At 36.4% G+C, this 13,113-nt stretch overlaps 1 protein-coding gene across 2 annotated transcripts in view; it reads right to left on the bottom strand.

The window, feature by feature from the left end:
- Positions 1 to 5,273: 5,273 nt before the first annotated feature.
- The window catches only part of ldlrad4b (low density lipoprotein receptor class A domain containing 4b), a 61,970-nt gene continuing 54,130 nt past the window's right edge, over positions 5,274 to 13,113 (bottom strand). For both annotated transcript variants that reach the window (XM_067394709.1, XM_067394713.1), the window contains 3 exons: positions 11,509 to 11,663; positions 9,441 to 9,491; positions 5,274 to 6,540 (listed from right to left, as the gene is read on the bottom strand). In XM_067394709.1, the coding sequence (XP_067250810.1) occupies positions 5,989 to 6,540; positions 9,441 to 9,491; positions 11,509 to 11,663 (758 nt within the window). In that variant the 3' untranslated portion in view covers positions 5,274 to 5,988. The remainder of the gene's footprint in view (positions 6,541 to 9,440; positions 9,492 to 11,508; positions 11,664 to 13,113) is intronic.

Genomic DNA, 13,113 nt, shown 5'->3' with positions numbered 1-13,113 from the left:
TAACCAAGTGATAATTAAAATTAATATCTATATTTAATGATTTTCATTTGTTTTATCATCATGTATGTGTTTGTGTGCATATTGCCTACACAGCAATCCGGACTGTAAAATGTCTTGAATTTCACTTAGTGTTTATGGAGTATCTGGACTGCTTAAGTCAGTGGGTAATAAAGACAATTAATAACCCACTTTGTTCCTCTTTTGACATTTAAAAATGTTTTTACTTGAATGAAGCTGCTAGGTTTTTTTTTTTTTAATCTAAACTCAAATCATCTCAATACGCCAATGCTCATTGAGAGAATAATAAAATTGATACGACAACATTTCAATAAAAGTATTAAGACACACCAGCAACTGGTACTTTTAGTTTATTAGTTTAACTGCAGTTGGACAACAGCAGAAGTACAAGCATAAAAGTTTGACTATAACAGTGATTAGAGCAACATGTTTTGATTACTTTTTCTTAAAAAAAAAAAAAAAAAAAAATTAGCATTACAATAACAGACCTTATGATTAAAACCTATTAATTACAACACAATGATGTAAATAAAATAAATATGTATGTGCATGTTTATAAAATGTCCACGCACATGAACATACAAAGTAACATGAGCCGGGGGGAAATTTAGAGTGTAAAAGGTCTGATATTGTGTTGCTTTTTAATTCTGAATATCTGTTGTCAGACACTCGATAAGCATCAGAGTAAAACAAGTCTAAAGCTTCAAAAGCATCTCGGTACATTGCTCAAAATGTCGCAACTGCTGTTAGTCAGGTGCTTGTAGTCAAAATGGCATCGCTATGTACATTATCTTCAGGTATATAACTATAGACATGCGAATACAAGCTACTGTACAGTGGAGCACCAGCACATAAATATTTGCAATTTAAAATCTTTTTTTTTTTTTTTTTTGCTCCTATACACCACATACACAAGAATGTCTGAAATACAGTATATAACAAAAATAAGAATGTTAAAACTACATCTCTCATTTGGTTCATTATTAAACTTGCAAATACAGGAAGCACAACACAGGGTGGCATGAAAAATCATGTACATGTTGGGATTAAAATGAACACTTTTGTTTTAAGCAAGACTGTCATATCACAATCCCTCAACTTTTATGTCTGTAAGTGGGAGTCTGGCACTGCTAACTAGTTTCCATTCACTGGATCTCAATTTATGACTTAGTTTATCTAAGTTACAATGGTTTTCTGATTAAAAACTAGTCAAATAAGTCCATGTTTGTATGTGTATGTATATATATATATATATATATATATATATATATATATATATATATATATATATATATATATATATATATATATATATATATATATATATATATATATATGTGCCTTTTGTGGTTGGGGCAGTGTTTAAAGAAACAATCTAATCCAGAACAGCTTTTTCTTTCTTTCTGTAGCAAGATGTTACTCAATAAAGATCTATGAAATGCTCTGTAGTTTAGTCTTTTCATAATTAAGCATCTTTCTGATAATGAATTTCCTTGTTCGCCAAAAAAAAAAAAAAGAAAAAAAAAAAAAAAAAGGAAAGAAAGAAAAAAAAAAAAGAAAAAAAAAAAGCACATTTGAACAGTAGGCATTTACAAATCTGTTGCCACCATGTTAAAATCTTTATATCAACTATAAATTGTTACATTATTAACAATGTCTTTTTTCTGTGGTTTCTACCCATTGGGTAGGATATGTGCATACATACTAACTTTATTTACAGCACCTTACAAATAAAAGATTAAAAAAAAAAAACATTACACAGAAGAAGAAAGCACCATTGGAAGTGAGGCACAGCTAAGGTGGGAACTTTTAGAGTGCAAGTGGGTTCCTACGTCGCTCAAAAACAACACGATCGATAGGCACCGATTCAGCTCGTGAGTAACATGCAAACTCCTTGGACAGTAGAAAACGACACAAAGCTCTTTCTTTGAGATGGAAACAAATTGTGGAGGACAAAGGGAAGCATTTTTACCAGGATGGTGCAAGGATGAATGATGGACAGACAGGCAAAACAAAAAGTGCAGCAGATGAGAAGCAGCATAGCAGCAGCAGCAGCAGCAACAGGAGGAGCAGCAAACTGACTAATGAAACAGACTATTGAAGACAGCCAGTGAAAAGAATAGAGGGATAGGTAACAAGGAAAGGGTTCTTAAATAGGATACAGCTCTGAATGCAGTGACATTGTGCTCTTGCTTTGCTCTTTGTAGCCTTGGTTAATTTTCCCCAGATGGTCTGAGAGAAACATTTCCCAGACTCTGCAAAGTGTTGATGACGTTGTGAGCTTTTAAAGCATGTGCTTGAAAGACAAGAGCAATATATACACCATTCAAACCACTCTAAAATTCTATTTCGAGCTTAGCTGCTGGAATTCTAGAATTAATCTAGCCTTTCTTATGGGACTTTTTGGGATTCTAGATTTTAAAATTATGAGATTAAATTACATTTAAATTGGCTAGAAGCTAAAAGTGATTCTAAGAATTCTAAAATCTAGCCTACAGCCCCATTCAAAAATTATAAAATCGCCACACTTTCACCAGCTTCATATTAAATTAACACATTTTTGTTTAGCTGAACATTTTGACTTTGTGAAACATACCTCAAACATATTTAAATTAGTAGCATTTACAGCATATACAGAGCTATCACAAAAAAAAACAAAAAAAAACGAAGTTCAAAGACAAAATTCTAAAGATGGCTGCGCGCTTGTTTCTCTGGTGCATAAGGTGTATATGTTAAAGATTTTCTTAAGGTAAGACATATCAACTCAATGACAGGGCCAGTAAACAGTCTAAATCTCAATCTGAATGAAAAAAGGAGACAAAGGAGAAGCAACAAAGTACCAATTGTGTTTTTTGTTGATGATTCCATCATTTTTCCTCAACATTAGAGGGATAGTTCACCCAAAAATGAAAGTTTTGTCATCATTTACTCACCCTCAAGTTGTTCCAAACCTGTATGAGTTTCTCTCTTCTGTTGAACACAAAAGATACTTTAAGGAATGTTGGTAATCAAAGTTGACAGTAGCCACTGACTTACATAGTAGGAAAAAATACTATTGAAGTCAAAAGGTTACTGTCAACGGTCTGGTTACCAACAGTCTTTAGAATATCTTCTTTTATGTTCAACAAGAAAGAAACTCATACAGGTTTGGAACAAAATGAGGGTGAGTAAATGATTTTTGGGTGAACTATGCCTTTAAGTAATTCCACGTTTTTTTCCTTTACTTGATCTGGAAAACAATATGCCATTAATAAAGAAAACTAATTTAAATTGTTTGAGGTATATTTCATAATACCACAATGTGTTTTTAAACAGACATGGTTTTGTGTCATATCTGTGTTTGTTCATTTGCTTTAAATCAAAAAAGCTGGTTGAATGTGGTGATTCCATCATTTTTGCCAAGGGACTGCTAGTATTCTAAAATTCCAAATCTAGTCCAGTGTTCAGATTCTAGAATTCCAAATCTAGCCCAGTTTGTTGTGGTTCTAGAAATCTAAATATAGAAGAGGAGAGTGTTGATCTGTTTAGTCTTGTTTGGAGCACATGGGTCCAGACGGCATTATTTCTGTCCACATAGACAAAAAACAAAAAAAATCCCACCAAGAGCAGAGAAAGAAAAGAATAAAGCCAACCAACACAGACATGAAATAAAAGCATTCAAACACATTTTGATTGGCCAACTCTAACATTCCGAGTACAAATAGAGTAGCTTATAAAGGTGAGTGTGTTGCTTTTGATTTTTTTTGTTGACCATGATCCCCAGCACGAAAAAAAAAGAAAAAAAAAAAGAAAAAAGATCACCATGGCCTATTCACAAGTCCATCTGTCCTTGACAGGCTCAGTGGTGACTAAAAACAGGGGCTCAGTCTTCAGTCTCCTTATTAAAGGGATGTGTGTGCACTAACTGGTAAGAGTCTTTGGGCTTTCTTCGAGATTTTCTCTACCTCTGCACCAGATACTTGGTCAGAGCAACATCCGTTATCTCGGCCTAAATGATTGTGACCAATTACACCCAAGCTTAAATTGAATGCAGAGAGCCGCTCTGAGGAGTACAGATCTTGGATTTCCTGACTGTATGTCTACGTGGCAAATAAGAGGAACACATATGGACAGGAAGAGAGTTCAGTGTTTAGGACTGGTGCGCGCTGGAGCTGGTGTCAGGGTCGGGTTCACTCGGATTGGTGACAGAGTGAGAGCAAAGGCAACAGGACAGAGGATTGCTGGGTAATAATAGGTATATTCAAAAATGCCCATCACATTAGCCCTTAACTTTACCACATTTTTAAACCTGATTAATTCTTCTTGTTGGGGACTAGATAATACAACACGCAAAACAGGTTTTTTTTTTTGTTTTTGTTTTTTAAATCCTTTGACCACATTGGCATTTTGATTAGAAGATTATGCCAATGAATGTCTATGTTCTGGAATTGGCTGCAAGAGGTGGAAACCCAAACAAAAAGTGTGGAAAATTTTTATCAGGTAGTGACTCATGATCAAATAAAATGCACAATAGAGAACTGGATTATTTTATAGGTTCATTCGGTTTCAGTTTTGACTAAAAATGCAAAAGGCATGAAATGGTGACCTTAAAATTGTAAAGATGCTATTTTCTTGACAGACTCCAATGAGTAAAGTAAATCCCATAAGATATCATAATCAAATTTTATATATATATATATATATATATATATATATATATATATATATATATATATATATATATATATATATATATATATATATACACACACACACACACACACGCACTCACACACACACACACACACACACACACACACATAGAGAGATTTATTATAATTATTTATAATCTTTTTAGTTTCTCAGAGTCTATAAAGAAAATACCATTAAGATTTTATTATTTCTGCCTATATATGAATTGTATAATAAATACATGATAATAACAAAAAAGAGCTGATGAGAAAAATGTTGGAGAACCTCTTTAGAATAAGCGTCAATCTCATAACATGTCAAAACCTGTTCGGATCTCTAAGTAAAGTGAGTTTCTTTTTAGGCAAAATGTCAACCGTGCCACCAGCCAACTGACCTCAGATCAGCTGGAGTCTGTGAAAGCGGCTGAACATGTCAGTGGTGAGGATAGATGATGAGAGTAGAGCAGACTCTCTGTATTCTGTGCCTCTTTTAGATCAAGGTTATTTTAGGCTGGATCAGAGATTTTTCTTGTGCTGAGACAGACAAGATCACTTCCCTTTCGGTAGAAAGCTCGCACTGAAGCATATGATAGGATCTACATGAAAACGACAGTACAAACAGTAAACACATACATCACCCCCCCACTACCCCAGTCCTAAATTTCTCTGATTAACCTCAACAATAGTGCAAAAGTTCAGAAAAGGTTTTCAATTTAAATGTATAACAAGTCTTTAAGACAGTCAACGCCCATGACACCTTTCGCATAAACCTTGGCACTAGGATTTGGATTTTCACCCTTTTTCGCATTTGTTTTGTTCATGCTGCACAGATCTCGGTCTTTAAATAAAAAAAAAGAAAAAAGAAAAAAGAAAAGAAAAAGAAATTACTATCCACACAGCTAGTATGTCATGTGTGGGTTGGGCAGGAGGGGGCGTTCAAGGGGGATTCAACGATAAAACCAACAAGAATAACAACAACAAAAAGCCTGTCTTGTGTGCGAATTACTTTCTCTAAATTTGTCGGCTATACACAAGTAATACAGAGCAATAAAGGTGAAGACTCCAGGCAGTGCATAAACCCCAGTTTTAGCGTAGCTGATCTGACAGAAAACGAATGAAATGTTTTCCTTTGTAAGCTTCAGCTCCATATTCTTTTTTTTTTTTTTTAAACACATGGTTTCATTTTGTTGCGAAGACACATTAAGCGCTGTTGTGCACGGGAGTGTCAAAAGGGAGAACCTGTTCCCTTTATGGGTGGAGAGTGATCGCGATCGGCCAATTGTGTGCTAGCCCCGCCCCCTCACACTAGCTCCTGCCTTTGTGGGTCTTTGCTTAGCGCTATTGTGCTCTCTGGGCTGTTTAAATCTGTCCGGCCCCTGGGCGGAGTCTGCACAGTGACAGGGACGGGCGGGTTATTGCTGTGCTGGTGGAGGTAAAGTACGATGCCCGAATGCTGCCCAATTACTTGACTATAAGCAGGCGGAGGGCCCTCCATGCGTCCATGGGTACTGGAGCTGGTGGCGCTGATCCCAGAGTTGCTACTGGGAGGTCGTGGCCCACCGCCACCCCCTGAACTGTGCATGTCAATGAGGTCGCTGTCGAAGATGGTCCGGTTGGGCGGGGCACGTACAGACTCTCTGTTGAGCTCAAGCTGTTGTTCGGGATCTCTCAGCTGCAGTGTGCAGGGGCCCTGGTACGGTGGCGGCTCCTCTCCGTCTGACAGCGAGATGGTGGGTGGCAGATCGATCTCGTGCTGCAGGTATGGGTAGGTAGGCTGGAAACGTCTGAAACGGTTGTGCTGCATGAAAGTGGGAGCGGTGAAACGGTCCCTTGGCTGAGGAGCGTAAACCACCTGCAGAGAAGAAAAGAGAGAATCCAAGAACTAAAATGAAAATCTGCCATCTTGGATTTAAAGTCATGAAATGAGTAACTAACAATTAGACATTAGCAAATACTATTATCCAAAGCTCAAGGGCACAATGGTAGTAGTTGCTCATGGATCATCCCTTGTGGGGTTTGAACCCACAACCTTTTAATTACCAGCCCAGATATCTTACCACTTGGGTATAATTCAATACATTTAAAGGTGCCCTAGAACCAGTTTTTGCAAGATGTAATATAAGTCTAAGGTGTCCCACTGAATGTGTTTGTGAAGTTTCAGCTCAAAATACCCCATAGATTTTTTAAATAAATTTTTTTAACTGCCTATTTTGGGGCATCATTAATCATGCACCCATTCAGCACGTGGCCCCTTTAAATCGCACGCTCCCTGCCTCCGAGCTCTTGACTGTAATACAGTGCATTTAAAAAGTTCACACAGCTAATATAACCCTCAAATGGATCTTTACAAGATGTTCGTCATGCAAGCTGCATGCATGCGTCGGATCATGCAAGTATAGAATTTATTTGGATGTTTACATTTAATTCTGAATGAGTTTGAGGCTGTGCTGCATGGCTAAAGCTAACATTACACACTGTTGGAGAGATTTATAAAGAATGAAGTTGTGTTTATGAATTACACAAACTGCAAGTGTTTAAAAATGAAAATAGCGACGACTCTTGTCTCCGTGAATACAGTAAGAAACGATGGTAACTTTAACCACATTTAACAGTACATTAGCAACATGCTAACAAAACCTTTAGAAAGACAATTCACAAATATCACTAAAAATATAATGTAATCATGGATCATGTCAGTTATTATCGCTCCATCTGCCATTTTTCTCTATTGTTCTTGCTTGCTTACCTAGTCTGATGATTCAGCTGTGCACAGATCCAGACGTTAATACTGGCTGCCCTTGTCTAATGCCTTGAACATGGACTGGCATATGCAAATATTGAGGGCGTACATATTAATGATCCTGACTGTTACGTAACAGGGCACCTTTAATATTATTTACTTAGGCGGATATAAAACATTATACTTTTCATGAGTTTTTGATAGCTGTCTGTTCCAAGGAAAACACAGATTCAACAATCTGTTTGCATCATCCCTGTGTGGCATTTTATAAGCTATTGGTGCATAAAATAAAATAAAATAAAATAAAATAAATGTGTGTGTGTGTGTGCCTATATATGTGTGTGTTAGGAATAATTGATGACGGGCCGTAGAATTCTTAGAAAATAATACACACCTGAGGTGGTAATGCAGCCGCGACGTGAAGCGGAGTGTGCATTATTTTCTAAAAATTCAAAGGCCCGGAGTCAATTATTCCTCTTATACTATGGTTACCACACCTCAAGACACTGTTCCGATATTGTATTTCAAGACTTCTTAAAACACTTGTGTGTGGGACTAATTTCTTACGCATCTTAGTTTATCTCAAGAACCGCACAGTTATTACCTCACTGGTAAGTTGCTAAACTACTTTACTCTGATTAATTTGTTAGAGCAACATTGACCAAACGTTTCTGTGCGAGTGTGTGTCTGTACGATACAGTACGCGAGTACGCTTGAAAGAGAGAGAGAGAGAGAGAGAGAGAGAGAGCGCAAGAGCTTTCGGGACACAACAAAAGTATTTTGTGGCAAAAACCATGACAACAATTTGTTGTTTTCATCCTATTTCTTACTATATTTATTTGTTTGGTCTGTGTCGTTGTGGGTTTTGGTTCTTTTGTGGTTGTAGGTTGTAAGGACCTATTGAAATAACTGAAAACATTTGGCAAAGTGATATGGAACTGCAATGCGGTCAAGACCTGCTAGAACTACTTTAGCCGTGCTTTTCCCCTGAAAATAATTGCACACCTTAGAATGTTGGTCAACCAATCATATTCGAGCATCTGAAAATATCAGTATATATATATATATATATATATATAAGTATAATTTTGTATATTTATTTATATAAAAAGCAAATAAAATCTTGATACATTTTTAAGCTATATCACCAAGCCCCATACCACATAAAAGACAAAAAGAAAGAGAGAAAGAGTCTAGATGACAAACTAGAACAACATCCAAATAAATCTATTTTTACAGAAAAAAAGTGTTCATTCAGAAGAATAATGGTATTCTACTCATGCCACATCCACACAGATAAATAATGAATCTACCATTTCCATATAAACTCACCAGAGCCCCAAACTTAAACAGTCCCCAGTCCAGACATTACTATGCTAATATGCAGCTGATAAAATATCCTCATATGAGTGAAATCTGCATGTCAGTTAGCCAATGAGATCAGCCTCATTACTGCAGGGGCCATGTTTACATTAGCGAGTTTGAGGCTGATGGGAGGCAATTTACGCAGATAGACCCTGAGTGTCTGGTCTCTCAGACGACCGTCTAGACGCTGCCAGAGGAGGGTGAGAGATTAATGAACTGCTGAGAGGCTGCATCCCGGTGAGAGAGACACCACCCCCCCACACACACACACACAAACAATGAATATATATGCATGTATTCTCTCCACACACGGTATTTTAAGTGCTATCACTCACAGACAGTCTCAGAGACTATCCTCCCTCACATATACGCCTACACTGAGAGGCACAGGCACACACAGGCATTGACAACATACACTTGAGGAGACTTCACTGCTTGTTACAGGCAGACATGCCATTTATACAAGAAGAACAACAACCCTTGAAACAAGCTCCTTAGAGTATAGGGCCAAAGCACACACACACACACACACACACACACACACACACACACACACACACACACACACACACACACACACACACACACACACACACACACACACACACACACACACACACACACACACACACAAACACTCAGCTTACCTCAGATGCTCCTTGTCTCAGCCCATTATCTGATGGCCACAAAGAACCCTCCTAAAAACAAGAATGAAAAATACACAGATGTAATATTTTGAATTATTTGAATTTTAAGATTGCAGTCCAACACAGAGATATAATAATATTGATACTGAAATATTAATACATAACTAGTCAATACTGATCATTGATTAAAGAGGAACATTTAAAATCAATGTCTAATAAAAGTTCAACCATGGACATAGATTAATATACAGAAATACTCCAAAATCATTAACCTAAATTACAATAAAATATAAATAAATAATAATTAAAAAAAAACAAAAAAACAATATGCTTGTTAAACTGCAATAATGCTCTGTGCCCTCATATACCCATATTTAAATTGCACAGATGACATTTAAAAACAAACCAAAAAAATTAACAGAAATTCAGTAATTATTCTATAATTATAAAGTAATTATAATTATAGTAATTATATTAACCCATTTGTTAAACCCTAATTACATTTTATATAAAGCCCATTAATTGAATTCTAATGCTGTGTCTGCATCCATATTTAAATTTCATGTATGACATTTAAAAAATTTAAATAAATAAATACAAACCATATCTTAAACCCTAATTATATCCATTTTAAAAATGCAAAAAAAAAAAAAAAAAAAAAAAAAAAGTAGAAAAATAAGGTAAAACCCATTTGTTAAACTAACTAATAATGCTCTGTGCCCATATATCCATTCTAATTAAAAAACCTAAACAAAACCAGAGAGTAACATTCTCCCAGACATCACTGCTTGCCTCCCTCGCTGGCTTCCCTCCCCCTCACATTCCCTCATGAATGAAAATGAAAAGTCCTAGTCATTTAGCAGTCTCTCCCGGGTGCTGCAGTGGGCTGCGCGTGTCTATTTGACTGGCGTCTAGACAGAACTGCTGAATGTAATCAACATGCCCTGGTCTCAGAGGGACACTGCCATTGTGTCTCTTCCAAAACGCACTGCCTTTTCTGAAGGAGTAATATGTTGCGTTTTAATTACATGTAGAGAATCTGTAATATGTCCTTACGCAGAGTTCAGTTTTCCATGAAAATTCTCAGTCCAGTTGCCCATTGCACGAACAACTCAGACCTCATGCACTCCGTAGCACATGCACTAACCTCTAGATATACAATGCTTAATATTTCTAATATAAACAATTCATTTCCTGCTGTCTGTCTGGTTACAAAATGTGCAAATGTACCGAAACTCATCCCTCGGGTGAGATGAGACACCCCCCGCTCTCTCTCATCAGCTCAGTGCACTGCTGCAAGTTATTTTGGATTAGACACAAAGAAGACCTTTCCAGAAGTAAACAACACACACAAACACACACACACACACCCCACTCAAGAGACTTTTAGGCCCTGCTGTTTTCTTCTTTTCTAAGATAAAAGCTCACCCGCATAATATATACCAAACAAGGCTTAGAGATGACACAGCAGGTGAAAAATACATCTATTCAGTGTTAGAAATTGATGTTTCATGGCTCAGCCTGGAACACATGTCAAGGAACTGTGATGTTTATGATTTAAGACATGATAAAAGACGCTGCTTGTTGAGATGATCCTTATGAGCTTTACTGCTCTTGGACACTTGAATTCACTTCACAGCCTCTTTGTGAAGTCTCAGCCCTTCCAAAAACTGTTGAAAACTCATTTAATTTCTCTATGCTGCTCGCATATCATTTTAACAATCCCTTTTTTATTCTGCTGGTGATTTACTTAAATATTCTGCTCAATCGTGTTTCCCGTTTTCATGCTACACTGCCGTTTGCTTGTTTACATTTCATATTGTTCCCACGCCATTGTTCCCATGTGATTTGTCTGTTTCTTGTAATTAATTGCTCATCATGCTCTTGTTAGATTTAGAAAGCCCTATTTAGATTCAGAGAAGAGACAGGAAATTAGTGGTGCTTATGTGTTCCATATGAACTTCTAGGCCACGCCTCTTACGCACAATTTTAGTTGATTCCTGTCCATGGCTCATCTAAATATTTGAGGAACGTTGACAAAATGTTTTCGAATGTGACAGGGTCTTACCGTCTGCAGAGAGAGATCCTGACTCTGTGCCTGACTTGCCCGGCTCAGGAACGACCACGTGGTGAGTTTGTAGTGGTTGAGCAGGCACACAACCACTACGACCATCACAGTCATCACGACGATTATGATCACGATCTGCACAAACTCCAGTTCAGCTGCAACATAAAAAGACAAAAGACGCTTAGAACAGTGCAGAATGAAAAAACAACAACATCTGGTTAAAAAAAAAAAAAAAAAAAAAGTTTAGTCTAATTTTGACCAAAAGATGGCAGCAGAGTCAAATCAACATCCATGTCGACTATAGTCTCCCAAATTGGTGATATCATCTGGCAAAAAAAAGGTGAGAGCCATTTTGGTTTGACATGGACAACAGAAGAAACAGTTCACTAGGATAGCTCACTGGATTAAAGCAAGATCACTAGTACAGCAAGTACAAGTACAGCTGCTGTGAAATTAGTTGAAAGATAAGCTCTAGAAATTGGATTAAGCTTTTATTTTTTTTTTTTTCATAATTTTTAATTGCATTATATATTCATTTATTTAGCATAAGCAATTATTTTTTCTCAAATAATATCACTATATATTTCAAAGCCGGTAACTTAAAGGGTTAGTTCACACAAAAAAATTGTCATCAATTACTCACTCTTGTGTTGTTCCAAACTCGTGAGACTTTTGTTCATCTTTGAAACACAAATAAAGATATTTTTAATGAAATCTGAGCTATTTCGGTACCTCCACTGACAGCAACTACCACTTTGATTGTTCAAAAAGTTTGTAAAACTAATCCATATTAATTGAGTGGTTTAGACCAAATTTTCTCAAGAGACACGATCCCTTTATATGATGAACGGACTTAATTTATGCTTTCATTCACATATAAACACTGATCTGTTCATCATATAAAGCGATCGTGTCTCTTCAAAAAATTTGGACTAAACCGCTCAATTCATATGGATTAGTTTTATGATCTCTTTACGGACTTTTTGAAGTGTCAAAGTGGTAGTTGCGTAGACTGTCAATGGAGGAACAGAAATCCCTCAGATTTCAATAAAAATATCTTCATTTGTGTTCCAAAGATGAACAAAAGTCTTGAGTAAATGACGGAATTTTTATTTTTGGGTGAACTAACCCATTAACTAGTTACTTAAAGTTCTATTTCACTCAGAAATGAATTTACGTTATTTTATTTACGCACCCTTATGTCTTTCAAGTGCTGATATTTTCCCCTCAAAATAGAATTCTGAGGAATCTTTATGCAGCTCAATTTAATATTTTGACAGCTCATCCTGCATCACAGGCACCATATTTAATTAAAGGGTAAATAATAGCTACATTTTCTGTCTGTTTCTCATTTAAATCTACCACAAGGCTTCAGAAGACTTGGAATATAGTGCACAAGTTATATGAAATTCTTTTAAAACATGCTTTTGTAGTGCTTTTGAGATCTTGAGGGGTGTGGTTTATAAAAGGTTTATGAATTGTCATATAGAAAAAAAGCTTCTTAAATAGATAGTTCACACACACACACACACACATGTTTGTTTTTGTGAATTGTGGGGACTTTCCATAGACTTCAATGCATTTTACACTGAACAAACTGTACAT

The sequence above is a fragment of the Chanodichthys erythropterus genome, chromosome 2 (genome assembly GCF_024489055.1).
Source record: "Chanodichthys erythropterus isolate Z2021 chromosome 2, ASM2448905v1, whole genome shotgun sequence".
Lineage (NCBI taxonomy): Eukaryota > Metazoa > Chordata > Actinopteri > Cypriniformes > Xenocyprididae > Chanodichthys > Chanodichthys erythropterus.
This window is presented reverse-complemented; position numbering and strand designations above follow the sequence as displayed.